The sequence below is a fragment of the Syngnathus typhle genome, linkage group LG7 (genome assembly GCF_033458585.1).
Source record: "Syngnathus typhle isolate RoL2023-S1 ecotype Sweden linkage group LG7, RoL_Styp_1.0, whole genome shotgun sequence".
Classification (NCBI taxonomy): Eukaryota; Metazoa; Chordata; class Actinopteri; order Syngnathiformes; family Syngnathidae; genus Syngnathus; species Syngnathus typhle.
The window spans coordinates 10,132,597-10,154,061 of record NC_083744.1 but is presented as its reverse complement, the minus strand read 5'-3'; the positions used below and the strand labels follow the sequence as shown (position 1 = coordinate 10,154,061).

The 21,465-nt window shown below is 40.0% G+C and overlaps 1 protein-coding gene across 1 annotated transcript in view; it reads right to left on the bottom strand.

Annotated features, from left to right (window-relative positions):
• Positions 1-20,236, bottom strand: part of b4galnt4a (beta-1,4-N-acetyl-galactosaminyl transferase 4a) — an 89,195-nt gene extending 68,959 nt beyond the window's left edge. The window contains exon 1 of the mRNA XM_061283771.1: positions 18,984-20,236. Coding sequence (XP_061139755.1) covers positions 18,984-19,125 — 142 coding nt within the window. The 5' untranslated portion in view covers positions 19,126-20,236. The remainder of the gene's footprint in view (positions 1-18,983) is intronic.
• Between the last annotated feature and the right edge of the window lie 1,229 nt (positions 20,237-21,465).

Below are 21,465 nucleotides of genomic sequence, written 5' to 3'. Positions count from 1 at the left end.
CTTAAAAATGTAGCCTAATCAGACATGATAAGCCTAGCAAGTGCCAATGGAATCACACCACGAACTTCTCTCATCTTGGCTTGGACCAACACAAACATTTTACAGACGCTTTCATCATGTAGTCGCCCTCTACAAAGTGATTTTATTCTTGAAAGATGACCAGCAGTGCAACAGCAGGGGAGTGAATGAATCAACATGCTGGCTCACATTTGAATATATCTGAGGTGATTAAAATGTAGCACACACAAGTCTGGCATGCTGAAGACACGAATGATTTCCAATCCGCAGTTCAAATGGGATGAACTGAGACCCAGATTCCCCATTTATTTTCTTGAATTAAGTCAGCTCAAGCTGACAAGAGTGTGTTGTCCCTGCAAAGTGAGGAAAGCAGGTGCTAAGAGAGAAATGTTGACAAATTCAAAAATTGACATGGCCCTTATGTACAGATCAGTTGAAAGCTGTACAAGTAGACATCTTTCAATTATTTTACCTTTTTACAATGCAATCACATTTTTTCAAAAACTTTGATATTAGTATTTCCCTGCTAGAATAATCAATGTACGTGGATCGACTTCCGGATGAAGCATTAGTGGGCCAAAGTGACACCCTGCGGTTCACCACCCACCAATGTCCACGAGTCAGTTACTTGACAATGACAACAGTACACACGAGCAATATCGGTTTGTCACATGACCCAACAACATTGTTTTTACTTGTAAACAAATTACCAAATAAAATGTGTCATTTTGGTTATTCCTATATGCACCTAAAGGATTTCGTAAACTTCAGGCCTTCTTCAAAACAATATTTTTTGTTAGGTTACAGTTAAATTGCAACATAGGTAGAAATAATTTCGCAAAGAAATAATACATTCGATACAACATCATTTGAAATATTTTTTTAATCAGTGATGGTTACTTGTTTATGATTAATAATAAATCAGCTAAAGATTGGTCAATTAAAACATTAGAATCCTTTAAGGCTCCTTGCCAGATGAGTGATGGAACTGAAGTGGACCACCACGGAAAAATTATTTTGCTGCACTGTGCTGTATTATGTGAAATGTGGTGCCAATTGTCAAGTGAGATGTGATTGACCACACAAAGAGGGTTCAGGTGTTAATAAAGGAGAGAAGCCTTGATTGTGTTGGTGCAGCACTGCTCCGGCTGCCTGTCTCATATAAAGAACCAGAAATATATTTTGGGGGACGACTGTGCATTCATGTGCATTTTTTTTTGCTGTTATATTTCAGGCGCTGTTCACCAGCGATTCCAATTTTGAATCGCACCAAAGCCAGCTGCTGACCATCAGCTGATCATAGCAATTTGCGGAGCTGTGCGACAGTCGAGGTGCTTCGGTGTGTGGCAGAAGCTCTTTTCTGGCTGAATCGTATTTATACCATGAAGGACATTACATTTTTCAAGTGCTACGTTCTGCTATACACTTATTGGAGGACATTAGTGTCAGGTGGGACCGTTCAGTAAGGCGAGAAATAAGTGAAAACTAATCAGAATAATAAATACAGTACCTACTGACTACCTAGAGACTTTCGAAATGTCTCAAAACATAATGTCAGGGTAGAAGACACCATCTGGTCACGGCAAGTTTAAAACTCAAAGCTTATATTTCTCCCCAGCACTGGTCACTACTTAAACAACAATAGAAGAAGACAGGCGTAGGCTCTACACACTATGCATTGCGCAAGAGCAAATCGTAAACAATCTAATTTGGTGTACAGTGCGGGCAGACAAGAAAGCAATGAGATCACTGTTATCGTCTCATCATGCGAGCCATAAACCCGCAGTTGCATCATCAGAGTTTCCTTCCTCTAGCATTGCACCGTCTGTGTACCACTCAGTGTGCGTGAGGGGGTGGTGACGGCAAAGAGCCACAGAGGGCACACCCGGCGGGAGAACTCAGAGCTCTCTCTGTGCGAGTCAATGTCACGCTTGTGCACTCACGAACGGATGCCAGGACGTCGGAGTTCCGAGCCAAGGAATCGAGTCAGAGCCAGAGAGTGTTTTCTGGAGGAGCAGTCCAACTTTGGAGTGCCATGAAACATAGCGACTCACCGAATGTGTTAAAAATGTGACACATTAGGGATTAGCGGGGATTGCTTTGCTGCACACATTTTATGAAAAAAAAAAAAAAATGTTCAAGACTGTTAACTAGTCACTCTTACTAAAGCAAAGGATTCTCCCAGAATATAAAGTTGTCGGGTTTTTTTTTTAATGGCTCATTTGTCACTCAGAGAAGCCAAGTCTGCAAAAGCTCTCGCCCATTCTGCTCACACTTACTGACAGTCCACACGCATCAGAGCACATATCCTCTGATGTTCTGCTGTGCCCAACTTTTCAGGCAGGTAGAAAAGGGATACGATGAATTTGGAGTACAAGTTTGGTGGACACTCGGCCCATACTTTTCACTCTGAGAAGTACCGTATTTTCCGCACTATAAGGCGCACCGTCAATGAATGGCCCATTTTAAAACTTTGTCCATATATAAGGCGCACCGGATTATAAGGCGCACCTTCAATGAATGGCCCATTTTAAAACGTTGTCCATATATAAGATATATACATTTGGCCCGCGGGCCGGACTTTGGACACGCCTGCTGTAGTGGCTCAATATTGGTCATATATAAGGCGCACCTGATTATAAGGCACACTTTTGACCAAATTGGAGGTTTTTAGGTGCGCCTTGTAGTGCGGAAAATACGGTACATGTCTATGTCTGTTTGGACTTAGGTCAATTGGGGGAATGTCAATTTGATTTTAGCAGCTGAGAACAGGGCTGGACTGGCCATCTGGCATATAGAACGGACATCTTCGGGGACCGTTGCGTTTTTTTATTCAATTATCTTCCTTCATTTTACCCCAAGAGACTGGCACACAATTCTGAGAGAGCAGCCCCTTAACAATTTACAATGTAGACAGCAAACTAAACCAGTCAACATCAGTGGTGGAACCATGTGGTCGCCAAGGGTGCTCAGGAATCATGTACATACATAAATGTGTCCTCACACAAAGTTCGTCAGCCCACGACTTGGCAGCTACGTTGGGCAAAGATCTACCATTTGCAAATAGTTGCTTGACTACACTTTGTCAACCATGTCAAAGCCAAAAGCCACATAAATTAGCTTTAGCAAGAAGGTGGGGATGCTGCAGTTGATAATACTATGTTGCCATGTGCCACATGCATATTTGCTACACTTACTGACAAGTGTAATCGGTAATATCATGTACTATAATGCAATTCTCCTTGGGGTAATGTGACAAAAGCATGTAACAGCTCTTTAGCATCACACCTGGGAACTTTTTTAAATGATGAAGGGTTATGCTCATCAACTGGTGGGGGGTAACTGCTGCAAGGCACATTGAAACACATTGATTTTCCATTGTTGATTTGAATTCTATTATCATGTTTAGTCATGCTGAGTTCTTTGACAAATGACTAGGGGTAGGCTTTTTTGTGAATTGTGAGTGTTGAATGCTTGCTTGTCTTATATGCAATTTTAGGAAAGGCCCCGCTGCACAATAAATGCTCCATAAAAAGTAAAGTTGCATTGGTGGGGAAGAACTTGAGGGGCCTGACCCCAGCCCAATTCTTTCACGTTTTCATATAAATGTGGATTTGAACTGAAACACCCCCACGGTGTAATTTGATCTATTTATTTATTATTTGATCTATTTGTTATTTATTAATATTATGTTAGTATATTGTCTATCTGTTTATCTATCTGTGTGTTTCTGTATCTAACTGCTGGCTCCTGAATTTCTCTCCGGGGATCAATAAAATCTATCGATCGATCGATCGATCGATCGATCGATCGATAGATTCTATCTATCTATCCATCTATCCATCTATCCATCTATCCATCTATCCATCTATCCATCTATCCATCTATCCATCTATCCATCTATCCATCTATCCATCTATCCATCTATCCATCTATCCATCTATCCATCTATCCATCTATCCATCTATCCATCCATCCATCCATCCATCCATCCATCCATCCATCCATCCATCCATCCATCCATCCATCTATCTATCTATCTATCTATCTATCTATCTATCTATCTATCTATCTATCTATCTATCTATCTATCTATCTATCTATCTATCTATCTATCTATCTATCTATCTATCTATCTATCTATCTATCTATCTATCTATCTATCTATCTATCTATCTATCTATCTATCTATCTATCTATCTATCTATCTATCTATCTATCTATCTATCTATCTATCTATCTATCTATCTATCTATCTATCTATCTATCTATCTATCCATCCATCCATCCATCCATCCATCCATCCATCCATCCATCCATCCATCCATCCATCCATCCATCCATCCATCCATCCATCCATCCATCCATCCATCCATCCATCCATCCATCTATCTATCTATCTATCTATCTATCTATCTATCTATCTATCTATCTATCTATCTATCTATCTATCTATCTATCTATCTATCTATCTATCTATCTATCTATCTATCTATCTATCTATCTATCTATCTATCTATCTATCTATCTATCCATCCATCCATCCATCCATCCATCCATCCATCCATCCATCCATCCATCCATCCATCCATATTTGAATCCTCTAGGTGCATGGCCAAATTATTGATTTTTGGGTAGTTTGCTGGAATTTTTCTGCACATTTCTCCCAGTCCCCACACAAACATACAATAAACGAATGAATGGACCCCCTGAGATATCCTTGGCCACATGGCATCCCTAAAGAAAATAAATCCTAGCCTCGCCAGTCAACATGAACAAATCAGTTTAGACATTGACATAAAAAAAAAAGCTGATGTTTTTTTTCTGCGACATTCCAAACGAATATCCACAAAAGCTTCATTAAGACATTATTTCATTAGTTAGTGCATGACTCATTGCTTTTATATTTATCTTATTTTAAACAAGACTTAACCTCCAGCATTTGTTTACACGGCCTCCTTAGTAATGATAAAACACCTAACTGCATTCTCCTCCCTCCATTTGAGTTGTAATTGTTATATGACAATCTTGTCTTTAATCCCTAACAAGTACATTTGTGGAAAGTAACATTAATGAAAGTAATTACAGAAAAAGTCTTCACCCCCAGGAGCATTTCCATATATAGCCACCAGCACACACTTACAGTCTAATTACATTCCTGCTGCAAATACATCTTGACGTTTGAACTCCCTGAAGGCCCAAAGAGTTAACACATGATTGCGTGCAGCAACGACATGGCCACACTGCCCCCGAAGCCCTCCTGACACCCCAATCTCCCAATCAGTGATTCATGGCTATTATAAAAAGAGATTCCGCCAGGAATCCTGGGAGATACAGACAATTTCGCGTGCTATTATTACTTTGTCAAAACAATCTAGTTTTAGCTTTACTCTAATATTTATACTGCATTTTAACTTACCTTTTTTTCACTGTTGTAACAATCAAATATGATTATGTCGGTTTGTTTTTTTGCCATTGTTATTTGGTAAGGAAATTTGATTTAGCAATGTCTTAATGTAGTTTGGGGGACAATTGTCAGGTAGATCAGGTGTACATGAGGATTTCTAGCTCGGTTTTGCAGGTGATCATATTATTGTGGCTCATGCACACGTCATTTTTCATCCATCCATTATCTGAACCGCTTATCCTCATGAGGGTTGCCGTGCTGCGATACTGGTATTTAAAAAAAAAATCTCAATATATGCTTAAAGCATATAGTTTTATTCATGGGCAGAATACAACATGTTTAACAATACACAGAACATTTTCCATTCCAGGGAGATATGTTTGGTTTATTTTTGGAGCTGACAGAGCTCTTATTTAACATTGTGGACATTCGAATCCCAGTGGAGGGGAGCGTCGACTTGATATGAAGGACGTGTTGATGTTGCTGAGGGCAGCAAAGAGTTGTCATGAGCCCACGAAACCAAATTGTCAGAAATTCTCTGTCAAGTGCAAGTTTGTGTGTGTGCATGAGCATGTGTTTGCGCGTGCACGTGTGATTTGCCAACTTACATGCAGCTACGAGTCAAGCTGCTGACAGGTGAACGCCACAGTGGACTTTAGGTGGTTTACCTGTCATGTGTATGACTGCTTGAGTGCAAAGTATCACACACACACGTATACACAAACTCTTGCCCTGACTTCATTTGTACAAACCTTGACTGAAGTTCAGCACATCAATGCTATGCTTTCACACGTTTCTATACCAGTAGCTGACATCATTACCAGGAGGAACATAAAAAGACCATGTTTGTGGCAGAGAAACATTAACACATTCTGGTTGAAAAGCAATACGTAGCTCGCCATAGTGCAATGTCATGGGGTATTATACATCAAGCCCCTTTTTAAAACTCATTTCAAGTGACAACTAAAGCCTGATAATGCGCCATTTCCTTTTGTTGTCTCTTTCCTCCCAAATGCAATTTGGAGGACACATCTGAGCGCTTCCAAGCTCTAAAGCAGCTGAAATGGGAGGTATTCACACGAGAAATTATGGGTGCATGTGATCCCCACAGATGCAGATTGACACTTCTCCGGAAGGAATGGAATAAAGGCAGCAAATAACGATTCCCTTGTAGCCTATGAATGAGCAGAAAGAGCTTGAATGAGAGAGGTGTGCCAGCGAGGGGGGTATACCAGTGGGGGTACAATCCAGGGGGAGTGGGGCCTGCAGTGAGCACAAGTGCGAAATTCTACATGACCATTGCAAGCATGGCATAGTGCGTAAAAGGTAGGGAAACAACATAGTGGGGAGAAAAAAGAAAAAAAAAGAGCACGCAAACCACAGGTTGAGAAGCCATCGGAATACAACTGATAAATTCTCCTTTACATTACATTATATTGTCCATGAAAGCAGATTTCATACAAATGACAGTTTCCTTGAACAGCAATCATTGTTTCGCAATGACTTCATAGAATTTATTCAAAATGTCTAATCACCCACATTCTTGGAAGATACTCCAGATAGTCTACCAACAGTATTATCACCATCACTTTGGTGCTTTTACTCACCCTGAATCACACACAGCGTATCAGCAACATTTGTTTGTTTGTTTGTTTGTTTGTTTGTTTGTTTGTTTCCACATATAAAAACATTTAAAATGTACATAGATTAAATAAATGTGATGGAGAATGTCGAAAAAAACCTCCAGAGGCTTGCGAAGTGGCATTCTCCAGAAATATGAGTACATTTAAGGTCAAATTTCAATAGATAGAGAAATACGCATGCTAATACATGTCATACAGATGAAAGAAATAAGAAAAATTAATAACAGGGATAAGGGATTTATATGTGATGCAAAGAGCAAATTGCAAAAAGATGTAGCTCAGCACCATATCTTGGTCTGTTTCCTCATGTTTTGGTTGTTTTTCACCCTTTTTCATTTATCGTTGTAATAAATCAGCACTGCATCGTCTCAAATATGCTACCAACTACAGCACCTGCATATTATCAGCGTTGCCTCCTGTGAAACAAACCACTCTATAAACACGGTTTTGATAACCGCTTTCCACTGCTGTTATCTCAAAAGCTCTCTGTTATTTTCATGTCGATAGAATCAAATGTAATCTCCGGGGCCACTCAGTGTGCCCGCATGACTAATTTTTAAAAATGATTTTCTTCCATTCAATTAGCAATACAACAGCTGATTTTGCCTACCAAGGTAAATTTATTTTTTAACTGGCTGCCATATTTATTTATTTTTTCCAATCAGAGCTGGTCCTAAAAGCAGTAATGCCGTTGCTTTCCTTTTGGGACAATCAACACCTCTGCTGAGAATGGAGGAAATGAAAGCAACTTTGTAAATAATGATTTCTATGCCCAGTGTGGGTCCCATTATTTCATGCACATATGCTGAATCATGAATCTTCAGGAAATAACTTTTATTGAGCCATGGGGGTGATTGAAAAGAGGAAAAAGTTTTGTCTAGTGTTTTTTGTTGTTTTTTTACATGGACTATAAAAGCTAAAGCTTGCCATAGAGGAAGATATTAATTAGTATTCTCCAATAACATCACTAATATTCTTTAAACTGAAAACTATTTGAGAGTGAATTAATGCCTCATTTGATTGTAGAGAGGGTTTCTATTTCGTTTGACCTCCGCCGCTTCAAGCTTCAACCACTCAAGCAACCAATCAAGTCCACAAAATCAGCAGACTTTCCAGTGATCAACTAATTTGAAAGCTGCAGTGTCGTTTACAGCCTGGATCGACCAGTCACTATTAACACTCCTTTTATTGCAATCGGGGAAATTTAAGCAGTCATCACTCATAAGCAGTAACTACAAACAGATGATACAAACTGATGAGCATCGTGAGTACAAATATTCTAAATACTCTGCCTTTGCACAGAGATTCATTGAGAACAGTTGTAAATCATGGCTGATAGAGAGCTGACACGTAGTTGACACGTATTACAAATCCACTTCGTCTACAATTACAGGATCATCAGCATACCGTGCGCACCAACTTCTCCTTCGAATACATCCGCTGATAGTATAAACTACCTGGCTCATTGCAATGTACTGTTCACGGCTTTGTCACAGTGCAAAAACATACCAGAACAATGTCAAAGACTAGCAGCCAGCGACCAACTATAGTGTGACGTTGTGACCTCATGTCTCCTGTGCCTGAGCCAAAAAATATGCACTTGAATACACCACAGCAGATGGTTGACTCCCATGTCCAGTGCATTCTATGCCAACATGAGAGGAAATAAATATGTGCCAAAGGGAAGTGGACAGTTTGTTCATCAAAAAGAGCACTAATATTTTTAAGGCAGTCATTTTGTTTCTCATCAATGTATTTCCTAATTTGCATGACTTAGTTCCGTCTTTGAAAGAGTACTGCTCTTTGTCCGTAAATAAAGGTAAAAATAATTACAAATGTGACAATGAATATAGTAGCAGTGAAAAAAAAATATTCAGGGGAGATCCATCAACTTACTAAAACTGTACAAAGCACTAGAATAATCCAAAGAAAGATTTTATTTTTTTAATACTGTTGGCCAACTTCATGTACTGTATTTGTTTCATCATGACCTTCCTTTTTCTGTTGGTTGCTAACAGCAGCGTGAGTGGACCACCTCTCAAAAATGTGGTTTTCTACCAACTGTCTGTGCTGCTGCGAGAACCATTAAATATCTGAGTGGAGTTGTAGAAGATATAAAAGAATCTGATCTTGACATTCAATGTGCGCTGTTGTACAAGCACACACACAAACATGCGAGTCACATTCAGCTCGTCTTCTGTCCTTTGACGAAGTGCATGGTGAAATGCTGTAATGTGGCAGTTCAACAGAGAAGATTCAACAGAAGAATAGGCATGATTCATGTTTGGGTTGCCTTCCTGTGAGACCTGGCAACTGCTACCCAGATCTAATCCACAAATAAGTATTGTAGTCATAAAACAATACAGATGACAGAGCAACATTTTTAATCAGAAATTCAAATTCAACAGGGTTTTGCTTTGGCACATCAGATGAAAACGTTCAAGGATAGGAGCATAGTTTATCCTCGCAAGAGTCGCGTGCGAGCCGGAGCCGATCCCAGCTGACTTTGGGCAGTATGTGATGATTTAAATATGTGAACACCGTTGAAACAATATTGTCTGTCTTAGAATATTAAACGAAGCACACAGCAGGCAGATGAAAAATGATCTCATTTTGATTCAGCCCGGACAACAGAATCTACGACAGCAAATAAAAAACATAAAAAGCAATGTAAATGTTTTTAAAAAGGGAAAACGCCAATATTTGGAATGTGACAGCCATGTTACGGTCTATGGAATTTATCACATCAATGTGCGGACTTTTTTGTACGAGGACTGGTCAAAGAAAACTCTGCAAAGCTGATTCCAAAATGCAGCTTTGCCTCAAACAGACATGACTTTTTCTCTATTAACCACTAGCAAAGAAAGTTCATTGAGAGCAATGGGAAGCACATAGACTTGGACTTTTTGGGTGATTGATTGAATTCCACCAAGCTATGAATTGCTTACAGAAGAGCAACACCAGAGCTGATACCGCCCGAAGCTGCACACAGACCCCATGAAAGAAAATCCCCCCCCCGTAAAGGTAAAGTACGGAGAAGCTGACAAATCCTGACAGGACCTGGATCATGCCCGTCCGCAGTCAATACGATTACCGCAATTCTGCCTCACTGACATTTCTCACCTCCTCTCTCACTCTGGCGTTCTTTCTCAGCGCCTACACTTTCTGCATGGTAATGAACACCCAACTCCTCTGGATCCATCAGCAGGATCAGTTTACATTGTGTAAGCTTTAGGAGTATTGTCAAATTGGTTTTACAGTAGTTTTTCCTTGATCATATTGGTTTTTTTTTAATTGTTTTTATTACTGTTTTGATTTTATTATTGGTTTTATTCTTCGTATTACAGTAGGGCGTTTAGTATCTATAGCTACCTAAATTATTTATGCTAATTATGTAAAAACATGCAATAATTAATCTGGTCTGAAGTTTTTGCAAACAAGCATATGTATTGTGTTCCACTGCTATAAACCAGGGAATACAAATGGATTTATACAACTGTTACTGTAAATATGAATCTGCCAACAAAACACAGGTTCGTGCTTTATCATTGTCAAATATCTGCTGTAAAGCTACATTGACTCTTGACATAATGCAATCTCTTTGGACAGTTTTGACAGTTCAATGTCATTAAACCTGGTGGTGAACAATGCTGTGGTACATTCAAGTTGTTATGAATCAGATGCTATGTGTTTGGAGGGTGAAGGATTTCTAGTAATCACATGTGTTTGTACAAACTGTCAAAAAATTAACTGTACATTTGTTTTCTATTTTTCATTTCGCTTTAGGTGTTTCATTTACATCATTGCACTAAAATGACCTTGCCTTGTCATTGAGCCAGTACACCAAACCCTGCGCTAGCAAGCCCTTAATCTGTGGATATTAGAATAACACTTAAAGTAAAATCATCATCAAAAATCTGGAAATGTTTCCCCTTTACAATCCGGAATGAATCACAAGCTGATATTTTAAAGGGGGTGCACTGTATGCTGCATTCCTGTTATCATTTTTGATGTTACTGTTGGCTGCTTCAATAAAATAACGTTAATAATGAAGCCATTTTAAAAAATGTTTTTCATTCCAACCAAGACTAATTGACCCCTACCATGCAACATCACAAGCTAGTTGTTTACCTCAGGAAAAGGGCAAAAACAATTATTTTGCATGACAAGACTTTTTGAGGGTACTGCTTACATCAGTTCCTTTTCAGAATATGGCTCCGCATGTACACATGTACCACCAAGAGTTAATTACGAGCCACAGCTACCGGAATATCCTCTCTTGACGCATCGTTTTCAGTTCTGTGTGACGGTCATCAAATCGTCAGCGTTGTTCTACTCCCTGGGTGCAGGGTGCCTGCCAGCCTGACGTTCAGCTGCTTCCTCTACCGCTCACCCAAACACTGAGGCCAAAGTGCCGAAGGACAGAAAAGGGTAGCGAAGCACACAAAATAAGAAATAAAACATTTACTCCCAAAAGGTAGAACTGCTTTCTTGTGAATGGTTTATTAGCCAGACTGGGACAAAATACATTTCCACAGTTTAACACGGGTCATAGTCATAGTTTCCCTCGGAGGGCCATTATGGCTGTCAACGTCTTCTATATACACATAGGATACACAACAAACTGATGAATAACTAGTTTTGAAATAAGAGACTAGTAAAAATTGTTTAGATATTTTAAAAAGACAAATAGTAATACAAATTTCTAGCAACGTCTATTTTTTAAAAGTGAAGACAATTTGTAATCTTAGTAATGACACAAAGTTGATGCAAAATTTGTCTTCGCGGGCCACATAAAATGATGTGGCGGGCCATATCTGGCCCCCGGGCCTTGAGTTTGACACCTATGGTTTAACACATGCTGTGCTAGTTCATACACTTTTCACTTAACCACCCATTCAAATACTGGCCTAATTTATATGTATATTTGTGAAATGCAGTCGTGTGACCATAATATGTGCACCAGACCAAGAAAGTAAACAACAAAGACACGGGAGACACGGTTTCTTGATCTTGTTGGACTAAAGATGGAAGGAAATGTCAGTTGTTGGTCCTCTGGATTTCCATTCTTATAGGATGAGATCAGTCATCAGTGATGTGATTCCACAATGCTGGAAGGACAGGATTTTGACAACTCAGTTTCAGTATGCCAACACATTTAGATTACGGAAGAAATCGGGTCTAAGGCTCCGATTGATTGTTTTATGATTCATGTCATGATTCATATTAGGGGGGGGAAATGCATATAAATAGCACACAATTCCTCTTAATCCCTATAGTTTGTCTCCACTTGAGCCAGGCAGCTCAGCTATCCAAGCACGGGAAATGAGTTTCCTTCATCCTCACATTAGAATCACCAACAGCGATATTTACTGTGTGGGTCACATAATTTATTGGTGAGTCTATGACAGGCCTCACTAACTACTACAGCGCTTCAATCCAATCAAACATTGGACAAATTCCCTCATGGTGACTCTTATGAAAGTGACCTTTCAACCAAATGAGACCTTTGAGATTCAGCTGCTTCTGATTAAATTACTCTTCCACGGTATAATACATTTTCTATCATCTGTTCCCACTGTCTGACTCTTTAGGATTTGACAGAGGTTCTCGTGGTCCACATCTATTTCATGCAACAATGTATTTTTATGAACGTTCGGTGGGGAGTGTGAACTCGTCAGTTAAAAGCTCAGTGGAAATTAGCTGGAAACGTGACAAATAGCTTGGTTGCTTCCTTTAGTTTAATTAATTGTTGGCCACAGGGAAAAGAAAAAACATCATAATTCTGTCACTTGAACCATGTAGCCTAACAATTTCCAACCCATGAGAAGCTTACCTAATATATAAAATGTGACTTTCCAGGAAATTACTTTTCACTGAGAACTTCAGTTGTTTTCCTCTGTTCTCCTCTCTCCAATTTGCCGCTGTTCTTTTTCATCACATGGAAACTAGATTCCATCTCTTTCAAGAGAGTCACTTTCTTGGAGCACTGGAGGGCTTCCAGTGGTTCTCAACACTCCTAGACAACTACTCTACCCATTCAGCTTTTTATTGGATCAAATTATTCCTTTCCTAATGTGGAACATGTCTTGGGTTTACTTTACTCAAAGCAAAGGCCACACTCCAGAATAACTGACCTCCTTAACATGCTTGACTATGATGAAAAGTGCATCTGCTGTGACATTAAAAAAAAACATTTGAACAAAATGGAAGTTTGGAACATTTGTATTTGTATATGCAACCAGGATAAGACCTTCCAAAGGAAACCAATTTGTTTTCAACTACCATCATCACTCTCATGACAAACTTTGCAGGTAATTGTGTTTCCTGTGTCGTACACCTGGCCATTAAATAAATCAGTTCAAGTGTAAGACCAAAACAAAAGTGCATGAATAATTCCCATCACTGGGCCTGTGAGATATTTACCAACCCTGACAACAAATACGTGTTTGTGGCTCAAGAGAAAACATTTGTTCTGCTCACCTCTGGTGTTACAGCATCTGCATGGAGGTGAGAATTGTCATTCATATTTCATATCAACAGGCAGGAATGTTTTGAAAGATAAATTAATCCTCAGTTTGATCTTTAGGTTTAATAAATCGCTTCTGTGCAGGAGTTATGGAACCAGCATATTCAACATGAGTTGCAGTAAAAGTATGAAGGATTTAATTTAGCATTCAACAAACACAGAGGTAAAGCTGACCAACCATGAGAGCTACAAGAGCTAAAATTAGGAAAGGTGACATCAGAGGGCATGGTTGCTATGACAGCAAGGCAGCCAGCAGACATTGCTGTTGCAATGCAACTTCAAGTACATCAATTTTAATTTTTGAACAATGTGTCCTTTTGTGTGAATGAGGTATTTGTAAATCAGCTTTATACTGATATGCCAAATACAGCGACATTTTATTATAGATTTCACGATGCTCGATAAAATCTGCCTCAGCTGTGGCAAAAGAAATAACCTTCCAGTAGGTTTCTCCCTGCACAACCAAGCAGACTTTATTTGTGTTAAAGAAGTCACATTTTACTATATAAGATATTTCACAACATAGTTAAGCTGTTTTGCATTTATGCGCGTTTACTTCTATATGTGATGCTTAATCAATGGAAGCCTGTATGAGGCATTCACAACCACCCTCCTCCTCTACTGCCACCCCCTCCTCCTCCTCAGAAGACCTGTTGATGCTTGAAGACAGGGGGGCTGTTGTGCAGCTGGGCGGTCACATAAATGTGCCACTCATCTAATATGGACTGCTGTGCTGCCTGCCAACACATTCCTCATTTAAATTCTGATTAAATAGAAGGTCGGTGGAGCTAGCGCACATTCAGAAAGCTATGTTGATATACTTAAAAGGCTTCTCCAGTCTAAATAGATTGGAGTTGTTGTTGGTTTTTTTTATGAAAATAGACGGAAATGCAAAGGGCCCTTTTTGAAAATGCTCAGTACTAAAATTTCAACCGATTTTATTCACATGTTAAATACGGAGTAGATATTGTAAGACGGGTAAAAGCTTGTGCTGACTTCTGAATTTTCATTACTATAATTTAACAAATTATCCTAACCGAGGAAACCAAGGAAACATTTACATCTGTCTATTCATTTCTTAGTGCTTGTCCTCATTGGGGTCAATGTTGTGCTGGAGCCAGTCCAAAATGACCTTGGTCAAAAGGCAGATTGGTGGTCAGCCAGTTGGAGGGCACATATAGACAAACAACATTAACACTTAGATTATTTTTTTTAGTCTTCAATTAACCTAACAAGGATGTCTTTAGGGTGTGGGAGGGCAATAAAACTCCAAAGCACAGTGAGAGATGCAAACTAGAGTGCCAAAGCAGAGATTCAAATCTTTGATTTCCTAGTGCATTATTGGAAACTCACAAAGGTGTGTATTCCATAAACCTTGCTTTAAAAAAAGTAAAACACTAATTTTAATAACCTTGAATCATTTTCATTTATAAAAGCGAAATAAAAATGTGTCGTGTTTAGTCCACATTTAAAAACCTGTTTGAAAAAGAGAGAACACTTTAAAAGCTATTACGCCCACCTAAAAAAAAATACGATGAAGACGAAAATATATAGCCATTATACATGTGTGTTAACTTAGGTTAGAATATTCACACTCAAATTGTTTTGAGTGAAAAGGTTCGCCTTGAAAATTTAATCAGCAAAGAGCAAGAAGGCTTCCTCTCAAAGTTCTGCGATATGTTGTTGACTAAACTTAGCCACAATTCAGCACATGGGTGAAATGTGAATCACTTCAGACTGTGGACAAAAACAAGCATCTCAAATATGTTTTTTTTTCCTCCACGTCACAGTGTATCTTTGGGCAAGTTTAAATCATATGAATTACACCCTGACATAGCAATTATATTCTTGGGCTTGGTACAATTTTCTTAAAAGGAATTAAACTACGCGTTGCTAGACAACCACAATTCATCCACCACTGAATGTCAGCAAATTACTTACTATAATGTAGGAATAATGCTGTTGAAATGTACTTAAGCTCTCTTTGTGTTACTTAAAGAGGTCCAGAGTTCACTCAGAGTAAATTGAGACAGTCATCGTTATTTCAGAATTCATACTAATTTTCTTGTGTAAAATGGGCATTTGGGCTGAGTAAGGGTTGCGAAAACGCCAAGCTCCACTCCATCGACTCCTCAGACACAAAGTGTGCGAGATTAAAAGCAGCGGATTCACAACTAACGGATGTGAAGCTGTGACTTCTATGTTCAAATAAGAGAAAAGGAAGTTTATTTTTTTCCCCTTGCCAAATCAGGCACCAATGAATACTTATGTGGAGGGACTGCAAAACAGCTCGATATGAATATTTACACACTTCTTATAGGCCCATTCTTTATAATGGCTACATTTCACTTAAGAAACCAGTTGGTGCAAAAGGGGACATGTTATTCGTAAGAGGTTAAGTGAGTTGACCTGCTCAGATGCCAGCTTAATGGAAGGCAATAAATTAGACACACCGACCTGCAGTGCAAGGAAAGCTTCCGCCATTAACAGCCGGTTTCACGAGCCTTTCAAAAGGACGTTGGGTGAATTGTTCACAACGAGATAATGATTTACCTTCAAATGTTTTCCATTGGTACCTTGCACTACAAACATTACATTCTGAATCCGTAGCCGACTACAAAACATCAGGTTATGTAATGACACACCTCATTTCTTCAACAACTCTCTTTTTCAAAACTTCTTTTGCTCTTTGTCTTCCAAGCAAAAGGTTTGCTTTATTTAAACACTACAATCGCTCATACTTCTTGGCTGCAATTATTTTTAAATACAACAGCATAGTCAGCCATTGGGGCGGGCACTCGTGATCACAAGTAACACAGGGAAATGATTGTGTGTGTGTACGCGCACTTGTGTATATATACACTCAAGGACATCTTAATCATCATGTATCACTTTACAGCAACAGCTGCACTAGATAGTCTTCCATGATAAATGCGTAATGCGAGTGGGTACATTATACATTTATGATTAACCTGCGGCAGTAGGCTCCAATCCACACTGAATGATCTTAATCATTCCTCAGTCAAAAGAACCAGCAGGTTAATGATGGACCATTCATACGGTCTGAATGGCATGCTTGCTGCAGTGACCGGCATCATAAAACCTCTGATTATTTTGTTTCAAGAGTCTGTGAGTTTTGCGTTTACTATTTGATGGGGGGGTTCACTTATGATACATGCGTCCTCTTCCTGTGCTTCATCTGATAACTGTGTGATGCAGGCTTGTCAGAAATCTATTTACTGAATAACTGTGGTGATTTTTGGCAACACCTGGAATCCATTCTCTATAATCTTAACATTCTTGTTAGATTAGGCCTCTGTGATTAGGCATCCACGATTTGATAGGTGACTTGAGCCAGGGCTGCTGTAACCATTTTTTGCTTTCACCCTGCTCCCCTTATCAATGGTACACTTGGCACAGCTATTAGTTGATTTCAGTTAAGGCCATAAAACCATACGGTCACATGGGCTAGTCAGAGTCGGGTATAAGGTTATAAGACTAGGAATCCTGCAGTTGGAGGTGAGACCTTTTTCTACAATCTTGCAGAGAAGGCAAGTGCTGAAGGCAGAAGAGAAACAGGATGCAAAAGTGAGGATATCGCTCTCATGTGCTAGCCCAGCTAATGAAGGGCCCTCCCCTCCTGAGTATATTTGTCACCAACAATCGCTCCAAAACCCACCAAACGGAAGAGATGAATGTGAAAGGTAAATCCTTTCCATTATATCTGAAATGTAGCTAAATTTGCACATTTAGGATGAGACTACACGGCTAGCATGTCGCTGGCTGTATCGGTGGGGCCTCAACAAAACCTCCAGTAAGAGCAGGCGGTGTGGTTTGTGCATGATGACATTCACACATAACGTAATTGAACGGACATAGAACACATATGTGTTAAGTCAAAGCCATTCTAATTGCCCAAGGTGCAGCTGTGCTAACCACCGCTGTTTACATACCACCCACTACTAACACAAACGTAATACCTTCTGATGCAATACAACCTCTGACCACAACCATCCCCATAAAACTCAAGGATGCGCCTGTTCAACTACAAGACTGTGAAGTGCCTTTGCGCACAAGGTCACTCTTCTAGCCTGCATAGAGAATTCTAATTGTAGACAAATACATCTCGGTGTGCAGCAACCAAAAGTGAACTAAAAACGGGAAAGACCAGGAGAGTCAAACATGACCCCAGTGGTCTTCATCACCACCACAACCAACCTCTTAGGGTGCAAGTATGGGAGGTGAAACAGACACTCGGGTCACATACTGTATATGTGTGCAAGTGTGATCGTGTGCTTAGAATGTTGAATGCGCACAAGATCCCTATGTGCCACTGTGCATTTATTATGTACCAAGAATTGGAGCAGTGGATGACGGAAGCAAAAGAAGAGGTGTGTTTCTTTCGTCGCCGCCTTTCCACAAAAGTCAGCTGGGATGTGCACCAGCGCACGCACAACCCAAATGAGCATAGCTGGTGTAGGAAATGTGGTGTAGAACTGCACTGAATTACACTGATGTATTTTTGGCTGCAATAAAAGCCACTGTCAGCTCCACCCAACCAACATGGTGAGTCTTGAAGAGTATTCGCACAATATTCTGCGCTGCAATCTTTGCCTCTCGACTCTGTGTATATTTCTCTACTGATTCAAACTATTTAAACTTTAACATATTCACCATATTCAGGACAACTAGGCAACAATTTCCCACCTGACCCAAATCTCCACTTTTTCCCGATTCCACAATTTGCCCCATCAAACTCTTTCAGAGCTCTTGGGAACTCTTTTCTAACTTCCAGTAATTTCCACACGATTCAGAAGAGAATTTGTTCATTAAATTAATTAAACTTGAATTAAGTAATTTACATATTTACCTCCTCCCATGTTTGTTGACTAATTCAAATCATGCCAACTTCAAAACAGTCAGCTCATTCAGGAAATATTAGGAACTGTGCATGAAATAACCCAAATTTTCACAATGAAAGCCCCAAATTACAGGGTTCTTGCAAATTGACCCCCTCCTTCCGTGTTTCGGGGGCATCTCATATATTCAAGTCAAGTTTCCCGTAATCCATTTCAACAATGCAAATAATTCTACAGCACTTAATTTCACTGCAGCTCTTTATTGCTCACCATTTCTAAAATAAATAAATAAATAAATAAATAAATAAATAAATAAATAAATAAATAAATAAATAAATAAATAAATAAATAAATAAATAAATAAATAAATAAATAAATAAATAAATAAATAAATAAAAATTTAATTGCATTGTTTAGTTAAATGAATAGCTTTTTTCACAAATTGGGCATGAGTTTGTGGGGTTTTTTTGGGTGGGGGGGGAAACGCACTTTGTGAGACCGCTCTTGCACATCTGATTCGATCGTACCTTTCCCGTAGTTAAAGTGGAGTTTGATGGTCTTGGCCTGGTGTATGTGCAGGTAGGTGAACCACACAGCGGAGGTGAGCAGCACCAGCAGCAGCAGCAGCTTAAACTGCTTCCGGATCTTCTTCACGGGGAAGCGCAACATCCTCGCTCCAACATCCTCCGGGGGGCACCCCGAGAGAGAGAGAGCGAGAGAGAGAGACACACAAGGGATCCAGAGGAGAGTGTGGATGGGCTCAGGCGCGATGTCCAACGTGGCTCTACACTCCTCGAGCCACTATTGCCTCCATCGTGGGAACAATCAAGTGGAGTCTCATTTCCCCCGCGTTGACAGCGTTATACGAGATCACACAGGGCTGCAACCACGCCTGCAGCTCTCATGTTGCAAAGCCCCACGACCTTGCGTGGGCCAACGGGGAAAAGGCAGCTGGTTAAAAGCCGCTAAATTCGCTTTCGGAGTGTGACCCTGGGAACAAAATAGCAGTCTGGCGATAATCTACGCAAATCCCCCCGGTGGCTCAAGCGTTCACTGGTGATTGCAGGATCATCTGTGTGGAAATGTCACGGAGCGGACGACAGTTTGATGCCATACACTTGCAGAGCATATGTCCCACGTCGTTGGAGTAAAAGGAGAAGGTAACCGAATGAGCAGAGATGTCAACATGTCACAGCTCCATCTTGAGTGAGGAAAGCTTGTGAAAGTGAGACGGAAGCACGGGAGCGCCTTTTTATTCAAGTCCCGTGAGAGGAGGGGCACTCAGCTGTCACCGCGCCCGGCTCCAAGCTCAACACTTTACACATGCACCACAACAACTGGGCATGTGCCATCGCGTTTCAAGCCAAACATTCAATTGTCCAATTTAAAATCCACAATGAAAATTGCACGATGCTCCAACGAGTTCGATATTCCACGGCAGGTGCATTTCACCCATGACTGTGACGGCGCCCGTGTTTTCCCTTGAGATGACAATAAAGGACGAAGATCAGCGCTGGAGAATGAAAAAAACAAAATGATTTAGAGCTACTGTAGACGAGTCGCGTCTTTTCAGGGTAAAATGTCATGAAGCGGGTACAGCGTCGTCCAAATCCGCTGGCCACGGCAAAAAAATGGACAAGCTTTGTGAAGGGTGAAACGATCGCAAATAAGCTCTACAAACTAAATGCGGCGCGGTTTTGTTTAGTTTTAATAAAGCGCGTTGACGTATCCGCTTTAAGCTCCGGACGCCCATCAATTGAGCATCTGAAAGGTGCAGAGCAACCTACCCTGGGAAGATAAAGAGTGACGCTTCCAACAGCCAATTAAAACGGGGAAAATTGATCAAAGGGGGAGGAGTTATATGCTCAGTCATCACCGTTATTGTTTTTTTGTTCGTTTTCTTATAATAAAGTGGTTCGTGATCCAATAACTGAGCGAGTTGAATGCAACCGTTTCATTGAAACGTACTCAGACAACAGTGCATGCGGATCTCTCATTCAATAAAATGCACTTGTATATTTGATTAATTTGTCTCCATGATTTAAGAAATGAAATATTCAACCTATTATTAAGTATAACGTGTACGTTATGTCACGCTTTAACTTCATCTTTTTATATATAAACACAAATCTTTGCCATAATAGTATGCTTTAGCAATTTAAGCAGCAGATAAAAATACGACTCCACTTTGCTACTAATTAAGCTACTCGTTAAAGGTAATTTAGAAGGTAGTGAGCATTGGGGTGAGTGGAAGGCAAAACTCAAGCGGATGCTCTCAGGTTATAGGCGCACTGCTGCCTCCCTCTGGCTAAACTGTTGTAAACGAGGAAATAAACTGTGAGCCAGCACCTTGGGATCCAAAATTCTCACTTATGAGACAGGTCAGGCCTTTGTGTAAGAGTGCCATCCAGTATGGATTAAGAGCACATGTTAATAGTGGTATAAATTGTTTTGGCACACACACTATTCACAAAAGGTTAAGGGATTTCAACTTTCTCGTTGAATCTCAAATGCAGTGTAATCTTTACAAGTGAAATGACTTGACCTTTTCTAAACTTTGGAATGTGGTAAGTGGTAAATGTTTTTGCACAACTTGGGTCAATAGGGAGGTGACTAGCAAAAGTCACCACAGGTCTGTGATAAAGGAATGGAAAGATTTCTACTTCTATGCCTTTCTGTGACATTTCCAATCTCTCTGTATCCCTATTGCTTGCGACCGATTGATGACAATCTGTGACATCTTAAGCCCAGCAGCTTCCCTCTTGGAACATCCCGAAAAAAAAATAAAGTTTAAAGGACCGAGAGAATGTGAAGACCAAAGCCAGCATGGAGCAGATACCATATATACACCAAGAAGCTCATCAATGACGCTGGGTCCTGTTTTTGTACGGGGGTGGGGGGATAGCATCATCATCTGTCGATACTGCATTTCCTGATTCTCACAAGCGGCATATGGTAAGAGGTGGTCACATCCTTAATTGCCCAGCAGACTGTCACGTTATTTTCTTC